Source organism: Bradysia coprophila, unplaced genomic scaffold (genome assembly GCF_014529535.1).
Source record: "Bradysia coprophila strain Holo2 unplaced genomic scaffold, BU_Bcop_v1 contig_24, whole genome shotgun sequence".
NCBI lineage: Eukaryota > Metazoa > Arthropoda > Insecta > Diptera > Sciaridae > Bradysia > Bradysia coprophila.
Genome location: NW_023503501.1, coordinates 4247346 through 4266350, shown reverse-complemented (window position 1 = coordinate 4266350; position 19005 = coordinate 4247346). Strand labels below are relative to the sequence as shown.

General features: G+C 35.8%; 2 protein-coding genes across 2 annotated transcripts in view; one reads left to right on the top strand and one right to left on the bottom strand.

Annotated features, from left to right (window-relative positions):
* LOC119077850 (MLX-interacting protein) overlaps nucleotides 1-6289 on the bottom strand; it is a 29636-nt gene extending 23347 nt beyond the window's left edge. Inside the window, exon 1 of the mRNA XM_037185176.1 lies at nucleotides 6280-6289. The gene's annotated coding sequence lies outside the window, so the exon portion shown is untranslated. The remainder of the gene's footprint in view (nucleotides 1-6279) is intronic.
* LOC119077892 lies at nucleotides 2415-9787 on the top strand. Its single transcript, XM_037185256.1, has 8 exons — nucleotides 2415-2590; nucleotides 6111-6368; nucleotides 6428-6939; nucleotides 8093-8192; nucleotides 8256-8345; nucleotides 8413-8568; nucleotides 9406-9479; nucleotides 9743-9787. The coding sequence occupies exons 1-7, from the start codon at nucleotides 2561-2563 to the stop codon at nucleotides 9454-9456; spliced, it is 1197 nt and encodes a 398-aa protein (XP_037041151.1). The 5' UTR covers nucleotides 2415-2560; the 3' UTR covers nucleotides 9457-9479; nucleotides 9743-9787.
* The last annotated feature ends 9218 nt before the right edge of the window (nucleotides 9788-19005 follow it).

The window sequence follows — 19005 nt, the reverse complement described above, 5'->3', positions numbered from 1 at the left end:
AAAAAAAAAAGATTTTGGTTCAAGGAAATCATAAAAAAACGAATATTTTTCCGCCTAAAGGTACGCTACAAATTTGCAAATGGTCCATTGACCTTAATGTATAACTCACAAAAATCAGAGAAATGTTACTTAGATGGCGGGTATCATTTCTCTGCGAAAACGAAGTGGTAACTTATATAAGTGGTATATGTAAGTGGTATATTGGCAGCCGGCCTCCAATTTCAGTTTTCAAAATTGTCCCAATTCATCGGAAAATTAATTTACATTTGTCTGAGCAACGCAACAAATCCGAATTAAATATTTGGGGCTTGTCAACAGTAATTAAAAAATGATAATCGATTTCGAATCACATATAAATAGGCTGGCTGTTCATTTGTTGGCGCTGTTGATACATTGATTGTAGAAAAATTAAATGATAAGGATAAATGATATTACTTGTAGTGTTTTTTGAAGTGTTTTCGTCTGATAACGACATACTGTGCACAGAAGGCAACATTTTATGGATCAGAAAATAGGGCGAGCAAAATAGGGCGGCAGCCCCCTGGTACAAAAAAAATAAATACGAAAAACAAAATCGAAAGCGAAAACAACAGAGCCATTGCTCATCCCTTTCCCGTGGATCGCGTGAAGCGATGTAAAGAGAACAGGGCTGTTTCGACCTCGAACACAAACAGCGGTCAAACGCTAGAGAGGGCTAGCACTCGTCAGTCGTTTCTGCTTGGTTCTTCCCGATACAGCAGTACATCATTCAGTTGAACAAGTATTAAATGATTTACCTGGAAAGTTTGCCATTTGTAATGGAAATTTAGAGACAAATTGAAAGCTACTTTGAAGAGATTCCCAAAACGTAGCGAAACAAGATACAAAGGGAAAATCCTCCATAATCTTTCATTCAAACAACAAATTGACAAGAAATTCAAACAACAAATGGTCAAAAGTCCTCAATTTTTATTCTCATAAAATCAATAAAAGAAAATAAAGGAAACTGACCTCAACTCATTCAATTCACAGCGTCTATCATTCATTCAACATTCATGCACTAAAAATTCACTTTTAGAGAGACTTTTAACAATTCACACCGCACACAACGAAAATGAAAACTAAATAATTGACACTGACACTGAGAAGAGACATGGTCACTAATCTGAAAAGGAAAATACATTAAATCAATGACAACTTAATCGAAAGAGAAGATCACCTAACCACTGCACTAACACTGTATGAGAAGTGTTAGCATATGGCCCACAGCGTAAGTCCTCGGTGCCTTCTACGTCTTCTATACACGAGGCCTTGTCATTCTCTTCTTAACACAATTTGGGTGTGTTTGGGACTAAACCTATAACAAACGGTAACATTACAGAGTGTATATCCCTTTATGTACAGTAGTGCGATCAAAGTAGTGCGTAAATGGATTTTCATTTGTGCACAAGGACGTAAATTGACGTTTATAAAAAATGAAGATCCCACTCCGGTACATAAAATCTAGTTGCTAATATGTTAGTAGATGGGGGTTTTGCGCACACGATGTGTCAGTTTCTAAATGGTGCAAAGGGTTTAGCATGAAAATTTAGTTTAAAAAAATGTAATTCTTCATATGGTCATAGCAGCGCTCTAAAAGGTACCAGAACTGATTTAAAATTATTGGCCAAATGAAACTGAAAAAATCTGTTCTTTTTCTGTGTATAACGCGTTGGGCTTAGCCATGACCCACAGTCAACTCTTTTAGGAAGATACAGCTCGACTTACTAGTCAGTAATTTTGCATTATTTAAAACAAATGCTGTGAGTGCAAAACCGTGTCAAGAATAAATGGGCTCTTCCAAAGACATATTTAATGCAAAATTGTGTGAAACAACTCGATCCAAACTAGTTTAATTTGATTCCAAAATTCTAGTTCAGGTCATCAGGACGTATCAGGCGATGTATCAGGTCATTTCAAGGCATGACTTGAAAATTCAAGTCAGGTCTGGTCGAACTCAATTTCCCTATCAGGTCAACTAGTGTTAAGCCTTACATAATTTATTGGAAAACAATAGAAACATGAAAACACAAAGAAACACGCCACCGTTTGGAGCTAAAGTACCTACCGGCACATAATAACCATGAAACATTTCAATATAATTAACAATTGAATGACCGATTTGGCTCAATTATCAACACATTCACTATTGGCAAGGTGTTGTTTAATGGGCTTTGAATGAGCAATATTGCACCCAATATCGCTTCAAATGTAAAAGTATTGCGGAAATATAGGCGGTCGTTCGACAATGTCTGATTAAATAATAATAGTAATTGTCCTATTAAATTCACCGCTAGATCGAAGTACCACAGAACGTTCGACAAAACAGTTTTTTACTTGCCACCCGAAGGTTACGAGAACACTTAAAAGAGAAACTCGAATTCGTATCCTGTTCAGTTTCATTTTGGATTTGTTGTCAATATATCAATCTTTGCAGCCGTCTTAGTCGTGCTAACTTATTTTGACTATCTTCAATAACGGGAGCCGTGTCTAAGTTTAAAAAAAATCAATTCGATCAGTTAGACTCACGGTAGTTGTAACAATGACGGACGAAAGAAGTATTTTTATGAAGGTAAGATTAAGGCATTCGCTTTTTTTTAGATTGCAAGAAAGCAAACGGTATTTTTTTGGCATATCTTTTATCTTTTCAAAATTTGTTTTTGTTTCCAAAAAATATTTTTGTTTTCAAAAAAAGTTTTGTAAGTATATATAAAGAATTTTGGTTTTCAAAAATAAAGTTTTGTTTTAGTATATAAGGAGTTTGGTTGAAGAAAAAGTAACAAAACTGAAGTTTTGCTTTTTCTACATATGAGAAAATATGGTAATAATTGATTGCAAAGAGAAATAATTTTGAAATGAGAACAAAAAGAAGATTGAGATAAAAGTGAATAAATGAATGGTAATTTTTTTTAGAGCAACGGATTGAGTTTCCTTTTAAAAATTGCTCTCTCTTTATCTGTTGTGTTATACATCATTTTCTATGACTTCGCAAAAACTATAAGTTTGTGGATGATTATTGTTATTGAAACAAATCAATGGATCGGTGGTTAGATGTAATATTTTTGAACTTTTTTTTTCTGTAAATTCAGTTTTATGTAAAACAAATTAGACGAAGCGAGAGAAAAAAAAATTAACTCCTAAGTTACCGACACCGTTCCGGCGCCCGGTTCGCATTGCGGCCCTCCGCTTCGCTCCGGGGCAATGGGCCGGATCGCTCGGCGTGTTAAAACGCTTTTTAAGTGCAATGAAAATTGGTATTCGTTTCGTAAAAAAATGAATTCTGTGGGGACGAACTAAACTCCTTTTTGACATTACCAAACGAGGAAAAAAAGAATTTTTAAAGTCGGATGCGTTTTACTCAAGTTAGAGAACCCACAGACAGACGGACAGACGGACGGACATTTTTTTTCGCGGATTTGGCATCTCTATACAACCACAATAGGTTTCCCCTTACTCAGGGAGTCCAATTCGATGTGTTACAAACGTATGCGTAAACCTATAAGACCCCAGTACTTCGTACGGGTCTAAAAATGTCGTTTCGTTTGGTTCGAGAGTGAGAAATAATTTAGAAATGAATTTATAAAAAAATTCGTTCGTTTTAAATTGTTTCTAATGATGCGAATATTTTTTATTTTGGTTGTAGAACCAAAATAAATTATAAAAAAAATTCATTTTCCCGACGGATTCTATGTCTTTCCACTCAATACATTTTTAGTTCACTAATGGTGAAAATAAACTTTTCTAATGGTACACAATTCAGATGACTTTTGTAAAATCAATTCACAGCTTTTAATAGAGCATGCAATCCTCTACCAATATTCAAAGAGTATCAAACTGTCTTCGTCTTGGACGTATATCACCATTGAACAATGGCGAATTTTCGACTTTAGCTGGATTAGCTACGTGGCCAGGTTGTAGAGGGAAGCCATTTTAACACGAATTAGCTTAGAATTAGTCCCTCTATCCGCTGCGATAACAATCTGTATTCAAATTGACTCGTGTTCTGGGCGGTCATGTATGCCGAGCGGATCCGGAAACTAAATACAGTTTCGTGTAGTACTCGAGTCCCTCAATCAGAACATAAAGAAATATCAGAGATGCTAACTTCTTTTAAGTGTTTTAACAAAGAGAGGACGTCCGATTTCAGAGAATGTGGGTCCGTCGCATATGTCAGAACACGTCACGTTTTTCGAAAAGTGGGTCCGTCCCTATGAGCGTGACTTCCTTTTTGAATGACGGTATACTATGACTCCGTTTTCAATAAAATTATCTCGCTTTGTTAATTATTTATCTCCGTTTATAAGAAATCTCGAGAAAATTCATTTTTCTGAGTTATCAATTTCTATTTATTGGAAATAAAATTTCCTATTCTCTGAAATAACTTTCTTTTTTTGGTATATCAAAATTTGCTTTTGGTGATATCAGAATTATTTTTTCGGGTCATCAATTCCTTTTTTTTGATATCAGAATTCCTTTTTTGGGTATCAATTTCAAATTTCGGTGAATCATAATCATTTTTGGGGATATCAATTTCGAGAGATCAAATTTTTAAAGATTTGACATCTTTATTATTTATTGAAGATATCAAAATTTATTATTTTTTAGTGTATCATGCTGACAGGATATCAAAAATCTTTTTTCAACACATCGAAAACCTTTTTTTAGGATATCAAAATCATTTTTCAGTGTATCACTTTAATTCGATGCCTTTCTAAATTATTTCTCTTTGCAATCAATTATTACCATATTTTCTCATATGTAGAAAAAGCAAAACTTTAGTTTTGTTACTTTTTCTTCAACCAAACTCCTTATATACTAAAACAAAACTTTTTTTTTGAAAACCAAAATTCTTTACAGTGAACAACATCTCAAATGTCTCACTGTCAAATTTTTCTGAGAATTTTATTGTGTCATTGCAAATTCACAATGACATTCTCTGAAAAAAATGACAGTGAGACATTTGAGATGTCGTTCAATGTATATACTTACAAAACTTTTTTTGAAAACAAAAATATTTTTTGGAAACAAAAATTTTTTTTGAAAAGGTATGCTAAAAGATATGCCAAAAAAAATACCGTAGAAAGCAAGACAGAGTAAAGTTAACCAGGCAGGAGCGCTTGTTTGACTAGGGACCTGAATAATCTAGTAGCCCTTGATATTTTGCGAATAAAATTTTTCATTTTGTGTCAGTGTTCATTTGAGTTCATTTTCATCCCATGTATTAGGTCCCTTATTTGACGTTTCGAAAATGAACCGCTCCTGCCTGGTTTATTTTACTCTGCCGTAAAGAAAGGGTATTCACTTAGTCCGTCAACCGGTAGAAGTGTTGCTAATATTTCAATACTATACTCGATTCAATGTGCAGTGCATCATTTTCTATTTCATTCTGTATGACGTGATCGTGATTTCTGGTGCGGTTGCAGTTTTCACGACAAAATGTAACATAATCGAAATAGTATCTTACCCACCTTCATTGTTAACCATCTTCTAATCTTAAGGAATTCTTTAAAAATTTTATGGAATTTTTAAGATTTAAGGTCCTAAGAATAGGCCCTGTGTTAAATACAACTCAAACAAATGATGGAAAAGAAGAGTCTAAAGCAATAATCTAAAATTGACGAAACGGTCATCTGATGACCTCCAGTATGTCGCATGCAACTTATCAAAAAACCAGATCAAAGTTAAGAAATGCCAGGGCTCTCAGACAAAATTCCAAAGTCACCTGATGACCGGATGAGAAATAAGCCAAACGTAATAACCAAAATAATGAAAAACTTTCAACTGCTCTAAAATTTTCAAAATTTTAAAATTTTGATATCTGATTGTTGAAGCCCAGACCTGAAATCTGATTCTACCTCAATACAAATAACCCGACCTGGTAGGTTTTCAGGTAACCTGATTCTTTAAATAAAATTTTTCCAGTTTACCAATTCCAAATTTTTGAAATTCGGTTCAGGTCAGATGTCAGACTTTGCTACAAGTAGCACTCTTTGTTGTCAATCGCCAATAGAGTCTCTACTATTTATTGTTCGAGGTTAATTAATTAATTTTATGTCATCACAGCTCATTATTTTGTTTTTATTAATTTTAAGTTCAAAGAGAGAATTTCCAAGAAGAAAAAGAAAGCCACAACAGCCGGTGGTAAAATGCTGGAAATATTGGCCCTTATCAACTTCTTTGCATACACCCCGGGGCTAGAATTCGTGAATGGCTGGAAAAAAAATTACAGAACTGCGTTCGCTGTATTTACGAATGCCACAGCGTTCCTTATTACTTCATACACGCTCGCGGTTTCGTATCCAGCAAAAGAAAGCATGATTTTGTCGGGTTTTTTTGCCTTCAACGGTATGGTATGTCGTATATTATGCTTTTAAGACTTTCTTTGTGTTTAAAAAGTGTTCATACGCAGGTTTGGGGAAAATTGATTGTTATAATTACCAAACACGATGGATTCATGTCGGTAGTGGAATTCGTTGTTAAAGTGTTCGACAGCAATCCAACTGGACCGCAAGAGTGTATTCTCATGGGAGTAACAAAGTTGATTGGTTATCATATGAGCATCAACTTTATCGGTTTTGCCGTAGGATATGCTATCTACTCAGCTTTCCCTTTGTACGATTACTTTTTTTTGGGAAAATTGACGTTAGTGTCTCCGTTGTTGCTGCCGTACATAGATCCGACGACTGTCATAGGTTATATCATTACCACGTCCTTCAATGTTTTTCTTGTTAGCTTTTGTCTTAATGTTTGTATAAGTGCCAGTTCGTTGTTTTTCGTGCTGGTTGATGTGTACGGTGGCCTGGTTTCCCTAATCGAGCACGATTTCAGTGAGTTCGATGAAATAAGTAAAAGGAAGCATGTCGCTAGAAATTCGGATGCGAAAATGCGAAATATAATGATGCAGTTAATGGACGTATCAAGGTATGGAAAACCATTTTTTTTGGTAAAAGAATCGTACAAAATTGAATTTTCATTTGCAATTTTGTAAATTGTTGCAAACAAACAATGAGGTTCAGTAAAAATGCGAGGGAGAAACCACTGGCCAAAAGAGTGGCAAATCAATTTCTAATTCCTTTCAATTCATTCAATTACCGGATTAATTTCTAATTCCCGGATTAATTCCGTTTTGGCGGATTTACTATCCAATTCATTGTATACTTTTTAGAAGCAATTTTCTAAAAAATTTCTTTCCTTTTCTTTATTTCGATAAATTTCTAAGATTTCCATCAAATTTAAGAGTCAATTTGCGAAAACTTCGAACTAGTTGTATGAACCATGAAAACAAGCCATCGGTAGAGGTGTGCGGGCCGATGTTTTTTTGAAGCCCGTCCGGCCCGAAGCCCGGTCCGAAATTCATTTTTAAAGCCCGGCCCGAACTGGCCCGACGTATTTATAGCCCGTCCGGCCCAAGCCCGATCGGGCCGGATAAAAACTCGGACGGGCCGGCATTTTCGGGCGGCCCGAAAGCAAATTTCATATAAAAAAGTGCGCGAAACTTTGAAAATCGGGCCAAAAATTTGGTTTTTTAGGTCCGGTCCAAGCTCGGCCCGACAGATTTGAAGCCCGCCCGGCCCAGGCCCGGTCGGGCCGGATAAAAACCCGGGCAGCCCGACATTTTTGGGCGGCCCGCACATCTCTAGCCATCGGTGATTTTTGGAGGGTCAGTGAATCAGTGGACTCGCCTGAGCCATTTGCAACAAAAATCAAATCCTCGAAGTAATTATGTTTTCACGCCAGAAATCATGAAGAAATGGTCTGCACTACGGTGACCAAAATAGTTTTTGTTGCGTATCACCAATCGCCAATGGCTTAGTTCTTTCGTTCATCATACTTATCCGTATTTCCTTTCATTTACGTTAAATTTCTCGTATTTCCAGTGAATTCCTTGTAATTACTTAAATTTCTAGTAATTCCTTCAATTCCTATTAATTACCGGATGCTCCGGCAGTTCCTTCGAGGGTGTGTAATCAATTACCCGATTAGTTTCCCTTTCGTAAAAATGTTTGCCTCCGGCACTGGTTACAACCTTCAGCTCCTTTGCTATGCAAATAACTCAAATTTTTCCTCATTTTAGATTCAGCAATTACTTGCATGAACTATACAGCGTCATATCAACTGTACAAGTTGTAGTGTCCGCTATAGTAGCATTAGAAAGTTTAGGTGCATTTTTAGCGGTATGAATAAGTGTTCAGGGCAGATTGAAAAGGGCCTCTCCAATCATTTCGACTTTTTTTTAGATTAATTACACGAATATCATAGGGGGCTTTTTGTCGTTTTATACTGAGATGTTAATGTACTGTTACATTGGACAAATTCTAGACAACACGGTAAAATTCGATAATCATTTATAAAATTTATTTACTAAATTGAATTGATTGTCCATTCCATTAATAGAATATGCGCATTGTATACGTAATTTCCCAATCAAAGTGGTACACTTACGAATTGAAATATCAAAAGGACATTCTTATTGCATTGTATTTAGCTCAAAATATGCAGCCTATTTGTATTGCAGGCATGATTCCACTTAACTTTGAAACTGGTCTCATGGTAAGTAGACATAGACAATTTATCTGAATAATGATAGCAGGGTGGCACTGGTATTCACCAAGAGTACCGGATGCGAGAGTGGCATTTACCTAAAATTGTAGCTGCACAGAAGTAACGGTTTAGAGTAGTACCCTTACACAGTGATTAAGTGTTCTGAAAGAATAGTTGAAGACACCCGCTCAATGATGTTTCTTTGATTTGATCATGAAGGCATGAAGGCTATAGAAGCAAAAAAATTTGTATGCTTGGCAGGGCCTATTTTTTAGAAACATGTTTCTAAAAGTTTCTAAAATGTTTTTCAAAGTTTATAAAGTTTCTAAAATTTCTCAAGAAAAAATTCGAGAAACTTTACAGAAACTTTTAAAACTTTGAAAATCATTTAAGAAACTTAAAAACTTTACCGAAAGTAAAGCTGTCAATTCGCGGGGCGAAAGCTATCGCTTGAATTGACATTTGCTTACTTTCGGTCCTCTAAGCAAGCATACAAAACTTAATACGTAACTCTTTCGGCCTACTCAATCGTTACGTAATAACTATTACTGGCTTCTCCTTTGACGTACAAGATGACGTTTATACTAAAATTAGTTGTGCCTGTCCTTTCGCATTAGTACTAGGGGTTTATTTTCGATCGAAACCTAATTACCACAAAAGTACTCCGTGTGAGAGACAAAATTGAATTTTTTCAATTTTGGCTTTGTTTATTTGACAGCTCGCTCTCTCACAGAGTACTTTTGGTTGAGTGGAATGGAAACTTAACCCTATTTAATTACTGACGTCGAGTTGTCAAGAAATTAGTATAACCTCAATAACAGCCATTATTCAACTTTTTACTTCCAGATAACCAATAAAATATATACCGCGTTCATGTTTATGCTGGAATTTATTTAGTAATTTGCTTCAATCGGTTCGTTCACAGCTCTGCTACTAGCATGAACACTCAAATTTGGAGGCTTTAGTGATACGAGCTACCGCTTAGGATTGTTTGTATTGTATGTTTTACCTCACACAACCAAAACAAGTCATCTATCACTGTACAACAGAACCGCAGTGGCTACTGTGGTTTCATCAGCCTCCGAATATTTTCTATGTTCATGCTAGAAGCAGTGCTGTGGTTCGTTTTATTTATGGCCGTCTATGCAGTTGACGGTTTCACATTACAATGTTGTAGCACTGACACTTATCTAATTTTAAGGAAATTGTTAAAATTTGTTGTTGCAAAGGTATTTCAAGCATTTTAATTAAAAATAAATTTCAAACCAAAAATATTTGTTTACATTAATACGGAACAACGCGTCTTTTAGTAGGGGAAATATGCGATGCATGCTAACATTCCAAGACGTGAAACAGATCTTTTCCTCGCAAGCGATCTGCTAGGTATACAACGAAAACAGGGGAAATCCAGTTTTTAACTGAATGTTTCAATCGTAGTAGTGAATATTGTGTGACAAACATTTTAAAGTGTTTATTATCCGTAAGACCCATGACTTTCAGTCAAGGGAACTAACATAGCGTTCAGTTAACGAAAAATAATAAACCTCCTGTCAAAACCCTTTAAAGCTTGCAAGAATTCGCAGATCAACAAGGAATTTCGAAAATTCTACAAGTGCTGACTTCAGCTGTCAGAGCTATTTTTGACTTTCTATCAAAAAATACTGTATTCAGTTACGTCGATTTCTCGAAATTTTAATTCTACGGTTTCATGTAAATGTAAAAGAAATGGTTCTAAACAAAATTTCGAATAAACCAACGCGTACCAATATTGATCGTGTAACATACAAAATGATTTCAATTACGGGATCAGCTCATAGTCGAACTTTGCATGGAACGTTGCCTCGTAGTCTACGAGTCGTAGATGATTGTCAATGTTAGTACAGTCAGCGACTTTGAAATTAAAAAAAAGAAAAAGAAGACAACACACACCGTCAACGGGCTTTTTCATCTAACTGACTGAATGAAATTACGAACACGAACAATTACATGTAACACAAAGAGACGTTATCGGTACTAAATCCAAGACGCAACCTAATAACCGACTCAATCAGATGTCGTTATTGTGGACAACAACCTGATGAAACGAATTATTTGTGTTGCGGTTGAGTTTCGAACCCACAACTAGCAATTCAATAATTCAATGTGAAGTCTCGACCTACACACTGCGCTATTGACTATCAGCTGATTCCCTGATACTCATACAAACACATATGGTTTTACGTCTTTGAACGGTTTAACCATTGTTCACCAGAGTAAACAAGCATTTGTTTGTATCACTCATTTGAAAGTCGCCGACTGTAGTAGAACATGAAGCAGAGCCTTTTATAACATATAAGCTCGGGGGAAAAGTGCACCCCAGTCCCCCGTCGGTGCGACCCAGTGGTTCTAGGTGCGACCCAGTGCACCACAGTACTACAAAATAATATTTTAGGATCCCTATAATTCAAATAAATCGTATATAATGACATAAAACGCACCCACTCGAACGTTAGCATTTACAGTTATTCCGAATATTCTATCAAACGTCAAAATATCGTCAGCCATACATTCCACGCTTGATCTAAAAAAATGTCTCCGATGAAAAAACTAAGCAGGGCAAAAAAAGAAACTCAAACGGGACACATTGATAAAACAAGTGCCCAGCAATGAAAGTATACAGAAGGTATGGTCCAATGTCAAAATTTGTATGGAGCGGAGCAAATAGCTATTTCGTTTATTTCGTCCTCAGCCGAACTCAGTTCTCTTTTAAATTTCACCAAAATTATCAAACTCACCAAATGGTTTAACGTAACCTCACACACAGAAAATTTAAAATTTTGTACATTTTTGCAATTATCGCAGCTAGAACCCATTTGATCACATTTATTTTGATTCAAACCGATAATGTGTAGGGTCTTCTAGGTGAAGATAGTGAGCTGGAAAGTTGTATTTGCAAATTAAGTGTGCTATTGAGCAAAAAAATCCAATTAGAAAATTATTTGCACACAACTCATTTAGTCAATAGCACACTTAATTTGCAAATACAACTGTCCAGCTCACTGTCTTCACCTAGAAGACCATACACATTATCGATTTGAATTAAAATAAATGTGATCAAATGGTTTCTGGATGCGATAATTGCAAAAATACACAAAATTTTAAATTTTCTGTGTCTGAGGTTACGTTAAACCATTTGGTGACTTTGATAATTTTGGTGAAATTTAAAAGAAAACTGAGTTTGTCTGAGGACGAAATAAACGAATTCGCTATTTGATCCGGCTTATATGGATGTACCATACCTGGTTTGTACTTTCATTGGTGCCCAGGGCCTTTTTTAACATACAAGGTCGGAGGAAAAATGCACCCAGTCCCCTATCAGTGCACCCCACTGTTTATAAATCCGCCCAGTGAAAAACTCATTGTAATCTGTCACATAATTTGTTTCTTCAAATTTAATCTAATTATTTTAGCGCTGCAATTCAAAACTAATCATCTGCTGTAATTCAAAGCTGCGCCTATATTTTTGTATTTATTTGATAATTGCTGATAATTTCATCGGCAGCGAGACATGAATTAAGAGGGGTTAAGAGGGCCGTCCTAGGACGTAGGAGTTTACATCGCGCGTAAGCGTAAGAGAAATAGAACGTTTTGAAAGCAGAATATCTGAAAATTTTCTCGCTCGCTCCGCTCGCGATTTGTACCTTTATCTCGAAATCAGAGAATGTTAACTAGAAGAGACCGATTTTTTGAAGCCATGAGATCTTGCAAAACTAGTGACCAGCCTTTCTTCAAAAATTTTTGACTGCGGCGAAAAAAGCAATATCTTGAACCGACTAATGTATGTTTATCTGCGTTCACTATTGTTAACGAAAACCAAAAATAAACATGGGCCCCTTGGCGAGAAAAATTGTCCCTTTCGAGAGAAAAAATGGGGCCCTGCGGAAAGTTGTGCACCCCAGTGAAAAATCCTTATAAAAGGCACTGACATGAAGTGACGAATTTCTAACGGTACATAACGTCGTACAGACTTCAAGCTTTAGACAGAAAGTTTCGTCAGTAAACAGGATGACTGGATGACGTATTCCAACGCACTGCAAACCAAGCGCCAGAACAGATTTTTTGAACGGTCATTTGGCCCATTTTTTTTTTGGGTAACGGTGTTATTTGCAATGTGTTAATGCTACGGTTTTTCACACGTAAATACTGTCAAATTCGTATTTAAGCTGGTGTCGATGTTATTCTCCATTTCACTGGTTTGTCTCATTTCGTATGTCATTTCAAATGGCAAATGAGATAAATCAGAGAAATGGAGAATCACAGCAAGACCAGCCTAGACACGAAATTGGCTGTATAGATCTCTTCGTTTGGTGAAACTGATGACGGAAACGTGAGGAATGGTGGGGAAAAGTGTGCAAACTAATCGAAACCAACTTCACAATTTCACATAGTAATGAATAAGTGAGTGCGTCCAATTCTTTGAAATGAATGCAAATGAACTAAATACGGGGAATTCCCTTAGAAGCAAAGTTGGTTGTCATTGGTTTGCACACAAAACCGAACCGTCGATCGTCACGCCAGCGGTCATTTTAGTGATCTATTCACGTGTGAAAAACAGTAAATCAATTTGTAATCGATAACCCTTCCTTACATACAGCACTTCTTCTCTTTATTCGATACGGATAACAAATTGGCATTTTATTTTGTAATTAGATTAAAAATTCCATCAGCCGAACTGTATACGTTAGAAACGTAAGTATGATTAAGGCAGCTGCTACTTAGAGTAATTATATCTAGAGAGGAAATTTGTACGACAAAATGTGGTCCCAACGTCAGTTTGTATAATATACACATATCGTATAATTTTACACCAATACATGTATGCGTTGACGCTATTTCGCTTTTGATAGTTCAATTTGCCCTCTTAATTAAGAGGGCAAACACACATACCAATAAGCATTTCGTATTTCATGTTGGGACCACATATTTTACGTAATTTTGTTCGAAATTTCCTCTCTAGATATAATTACTCTTAGAGCTGCTACACCAATAACAAAAAGACAATGGTATTCGTTGAAAAAGGTTTTGTGTTATATAAAAAATGGTCTCATAGGTCATTCTGGTTGTGGCTCTTTAATATAACATTTTCTGTTTCAGTTATTTATATAAAAGTGTGATCGCGCAAAAAAAATTGATTGTAAAACGAAAATTAATCCACAAAATAAAAATTGATTTCAATTGCTTTCCTTGTTCTTCTTATTCGCTTTCTTCTTCCCCCTTCTATCGTTTTATTTACAAAACTAAGTGTTTTTTGCACATAAATCGAGTAAATCTCATCCGATTTTGCTAGTTTTAGTTTTTTATGGAAGGTAATTGAATACCGAAAAGAACGTGGCGAAAAAAGTTTCAAATTGGGGCCCTTGGACCAAGGCCGCTACCCGGCCCTAAGTGTTTTTTGCACATAAATCGAGTAAATCTCATCCGATTTTTCTAGTTTTTGTTTCATTTGAGAGATAATTGAATACCCAATAGAAAGTTGGCAAAAAATTTTGGGTTTCTAAAATGATGTCGTAAATTGTTGGTTTTATTTGAGAGGTACTTCGTACGGGCTTTCGTAATTGCGCTATGCGCAATTTTAAAAATGAACACTTTCAGTAAATTTGACCATGCCCAACTTGACTTGCATTTTGGTAACAGACGCATTAGAGGGTTGTAGACGTATTAGGGTTGCGGGCGTATTACAGCTACGGACGTATTATGGTTACGGACGAAATAGGATTACGGGTCGTATGGGGCTAAGTCGTAGCAAACGCTCCGACTGTTCTGATGCCTTGTTTTTATTGCGGATTCGTCATCTATTAACATAACCAAATGCTTTGCCCTTACTGTCTGCTTCCAATTCGACGTGTTACAAACGGCATATTAATCTTATAAGCCCCCAGTACTTCGTACGGGGCTAAAAAAGATTTGCTGCTCATCTCTTCCATACTACATGTATATTACTATTCCATGTTATTGTTCTCTCTTCTTTAATTTCATTTTAATTTCAATTATAACAACTGCTCAATAATGCTCAAATATATAGAAACAAAATTCAAATTTATCAGAGTGAATTTTCACCGCTCATCTGTTCTTTCATTATATCGAGAGCAACATTACTCAAGGATGTAACTGGAACCACTCAACCGATTTCTATAAACCTTTTTAGCCCCGTACGAAGTACTGGGGGCTTATAAGATTAATATGCCGTTTGTAACACGTCGAATTGGAAGCAGACAGTAAGGGCAAAGCATTTGGTTATGTTCATAGACTACGAATCCGCAATAAAACAAGGCATCAGAACAGTCGGAGCGTTTGCTGCGACTTAGCCCCGTACGACCCGTAATCCTATTTCGTCCGTAACCATAATACGTCCGTAGCCGTAATACGCCCGGAACCCTAATACGTCTACAACCCTCTAATGCTTCTGTTACCAAAATGCAAGTTAAGTTGGGCATGGTCAAATTTACTGAAAGTGTTCATTTTTAAAATTGCGCATAGCGCAATTACGAAAGCCCGTACGAAGTACCTCCTTAGAATTAGTAGCTCCTTAGAATTGTTACAAACTGGAGCTACGCAGGTCACTTGTTGTGTTTTATTTTTTTGAAAATAAATGAAATGAAATGAAATGAGGTACCATGGCGAGAATTTTTTCAAAATTATCAAAATGTTGAATGTTCAAAAACATTTCACAGCAACTAATTTTTGAATTTGCAAATCCTTTTTATGTCCCTGCACCCTCCAGCCCAATAGTAGGTTTCGGTGACAATCGGTATTTTGACCAAATCTTTGCAACTATTAGTCGGATTGAGCTTATAGATCAAGTCCGAGTAACTGTAAACCCGAACACTGACAGCTACACCGTCATCCATAGAGAAACCTAACCTGAACTCTGTGTAGGATAGGATACGATAAGACAAGCACCGAAGCCGCCAATGGGCATGTTGTGCATTACCTATATTTTCCAGAAATTTTACAATTGTGAATTGTAAATCGTATGATTCATCTGTTAGAACACAGGTGTCGCTAGTTTTCTTTGCACGATTGTGACTTACGTGAATGAAGTACAAGAACAGTGGTCATCATTTTTGGTGTTTTCTTAGAGACCTAATACGGTCGATAGGGCTGACTAGTGTTAAACCCTATGGACATGGGTCGAACCCGTGACACATATGACGTGGGTCCATCGCTCTACCGATTAGCTACCTGATTCTCTGTGTAACAAAAATATTAAATTTAATAGATTTCCAATGTATAAAGGTGAAATTGTAATTGTTTCTTGAATGGCGTAAGTGTTTAAGCTCATTATTTTAACCCATGAAAACCAATAAAACATTTGTTTCTATTTTCAAACGTGAACTTGCTTGTTCATTTTCACTGCATATTTTCCAGTTATGTTCTCTGTGGATGCTTTTTGATGTTTTGAATAACCTTGGACTTGATCTAAGGACTCAAAAAGTCATTCAAAACAATTCTAGCTTTCAGTGACAAAAAACGTTAATTAAAATCGGTTAAGTAGTTTGAATGATATGACAGTTACGCCCTTCTGTAATGTTGCGCTCGATATGTATCTCCCGGTCTATTACACACTCAATATGTCTTAGATCTTAGACATCTATTAATGATCAATGAAATAAATTATATTTCCAAATCTAGCGATTCTTAAATACAAAAAAAAAGTTTCTCCTCGGTTGCGTGGTTGTGTGGATGTGTGTGTTTTCAATTTTCCCTTCCTTTTCCATTTTTAATTTTAAGTTTTATTTCATTGAACTGAAAATAAACCGATTCTCTTGATTGTTTATTTAAAACTTTTCCCGGTTTTCATCTTTCATACTCCTTATTCTTCTCTACTACTTCACTTTTCACTGTTATCCTTACTTTTTTGCTTAAATTAATTTTCTCAAGTTGTTGAAAGTTTCAATTGTAATAATTTCACTTTTAATTCCTGAAATGTTGGACGTCTTTGTGCAGTCAAATCCCATGTTTTCTGCATCATATCGTATATTTCGGTTGGACATCCATCGGGTGCTTCCATTTTGTAACCGAGCTCAACACGTTTGACCACATCATTTAATGGCTGGAAAATTTTTAGAATTTTTTCTTTTGAAAACGTTCAACACTATTTTCGGGGGTTGTTGCTTGAAAGCTGGACATTCACTGTCGCTACGCACAAGTCAGCTTAATGTTTAATGTCTTTTGAACAGAACAGAAGTTTTAGGTAAATTTTGCGTTGAAATTTTTCAAAATTTTCAGAATTGAAATTTCTAATAATAACATCTGGTTGTGATTGAGTCCATCATATACAGCCACGGCTGGAAACCTATGCCATACGAAAAACATTTTTCCTTTGACTTTCACTTTTAAGTCGTAGAATTGCCCAAATGAAGGTAGACCTAAGAGGGCTTCTTTTGAAGAAAGCCTATCGAAATCGAACGCATTTTCCAGCGGCCTTTCTTATATGTACCTAGAAAGAACTTCGACTCTAGAAGCCAAAACCACTCTCAAAAAAATTCTTCGAAGCTTGTGTGACTAGCGGTGACCAAAAACCGAAAACATGCACTTTTCTTACAAAAATTTCTCCAGTTACACGAACTGTACAGGTTCGTGATGGGTGTCATTAGAAAGGTAATCACATGTGCTATTGAGCCGAATAGGGACTTATTGGGTTTAAAATTCATCTACAATGAAATATGTGCAGTTACAGTTTTCAACCGAAGACTTACACTGTTCTTACAGAAATTTCTCGAGGTACCCAAAAGGTACATGGTCGTGTGGGGTATCATTTATGTGCTTTTGAGCCAAATAGGGTCTTATGCGGTTGTGGAAGCATCTACGATAAACTATGAGCATTTGAACACTTTCGGTAGATTTTTAACCAGTCATGTTTACAATCGAAAACAAATATATATTTCATTTCATTTCATAATTTCTGATAAAATTATCTAAATACTTGAACTGCGTAGTTCCAGTATGTATTCGCATTTCAAAGGAGCTACAAACCATGGTCATATATAATTGTCTTCGACTATGGCCATTAAGTAAAAAAGGATAATTATGTTATGCTATCCCGAATAAACCATTTTAATTATGATAATAAGAAAGTATCGAGGTAACGTAAAGTTTCTCACGAGTTTAATATCCCAAATTAGAGACATTGGGAATTTGACTTATAAATAACAAGTTGGCTTAAAACTTGGACATTAAGTTAAGGTTTACGTCGAAGTCGAACTACAACTCGTTATTTGTGAGACAGAAACTCTTAATCTACTGTAAATGACTCGTTACTAGTTTGTAAGTCCTGCGAATAATGATCTCGTCCAGGACCAGTAATTCACCAGTATACAAAATTTTTGAAATTTAAGACGTACACACACGGAATTTTGAAAACCGACACATTTTCTTTTTCTGTGTTTTACTTGAGTTTCTGATTTCTCCATATAAAAATGCATGCCAAATTCACGAAAAAACAGTAAACCACGAAACATAAAATGTGTCGGTTTTCAAAATTCCGCGAGTGTACTTACGGCGTGAATTCTTACTTGACCTATTACAAAGTGACTATTCGAAGTCCTCTGCAAATAGTCAATATTAATATGCTATTTGCGGTCAACTGCGAATAGTCAATATTGATGTTATTCGCAGTCACTAATTTAAAAAAATGTAAATACAGTGAACGACATCTCAAATGTCTCACTGTCAAATTTTTCTGAGAATCTTATTGTGTCATTGCAAATTCACAATGACATTCTCTGGAAAAAATGACAGTGAGACATTTGAGATGTCGGTCACTGTAACTAAAAATATCTTCTAAAATAAAAGTAGAACAGGTTGGGAAGATTGTTGGTTTGTTACTTATATAAAAACAAAAAAACATAGCTAACGCCGACCCGTACGAAACACCTATTAGTATCAAAAGCCTTTACTGTGAAACTCTTCATTTCTTTTACTTCATTCGTTACTTCAGCCCCGTACGAAGTCAACTTTCATAAATTCCTATTTAAACAGCTATATACCGCTATATTTACCTATATTTTCCTATAAATAAACATTTCACAGATGAATATGCTATTATATAGCTCTATATGCCTGTATATAGCTCAATATAGGTGAATATAGATATATATAGATGTCCATATATGGAATGCCTGAAACACCCCACACACATAACAAATTATTTCCATGTTAACAGAAACTCTCTAAGTACCATTTTTCCCAAGATATATCACTTTTATTAAAATCCAATATGGCCACCGGCAGCCATTTTGTTAGGAGACCGGAAATTTTACCGACGCTTTACATTCGTTAATACCTTTCAAATAAAAAAAAATTCATGAAATTTGGTCAAAATTTACTCGAGATATTGACAAAATACTCCACGTTCACTGTACGGCCGAGTAGCCAGATAAGAGCTCACTCGAAGAGACCTAGCTC

Excerpts from the sequence above, each read along its gene's own strand:
- LOC119077892 (XM_037185256.1), top strand. The coding sequence starts at position 2,561 with ATGACGGACGAAAGAAGTATTTTTATGAAG. Across the intron at positions 6,369-6,427 it reads TTTTTGCCTTCAACGGTATG|GTTTGGGGAAAATTGATTGT; the intron begins GTATGTCGTATA and ends GTTCATACGCAG. Across the intron at positions 8,193-8,255 it reads GTTTAGGTGCATTTTTAGCG|ATTAATTACACGAATATCAT; the intron begins GTATGAATAAGT and ends ACTTTTTTTTAG.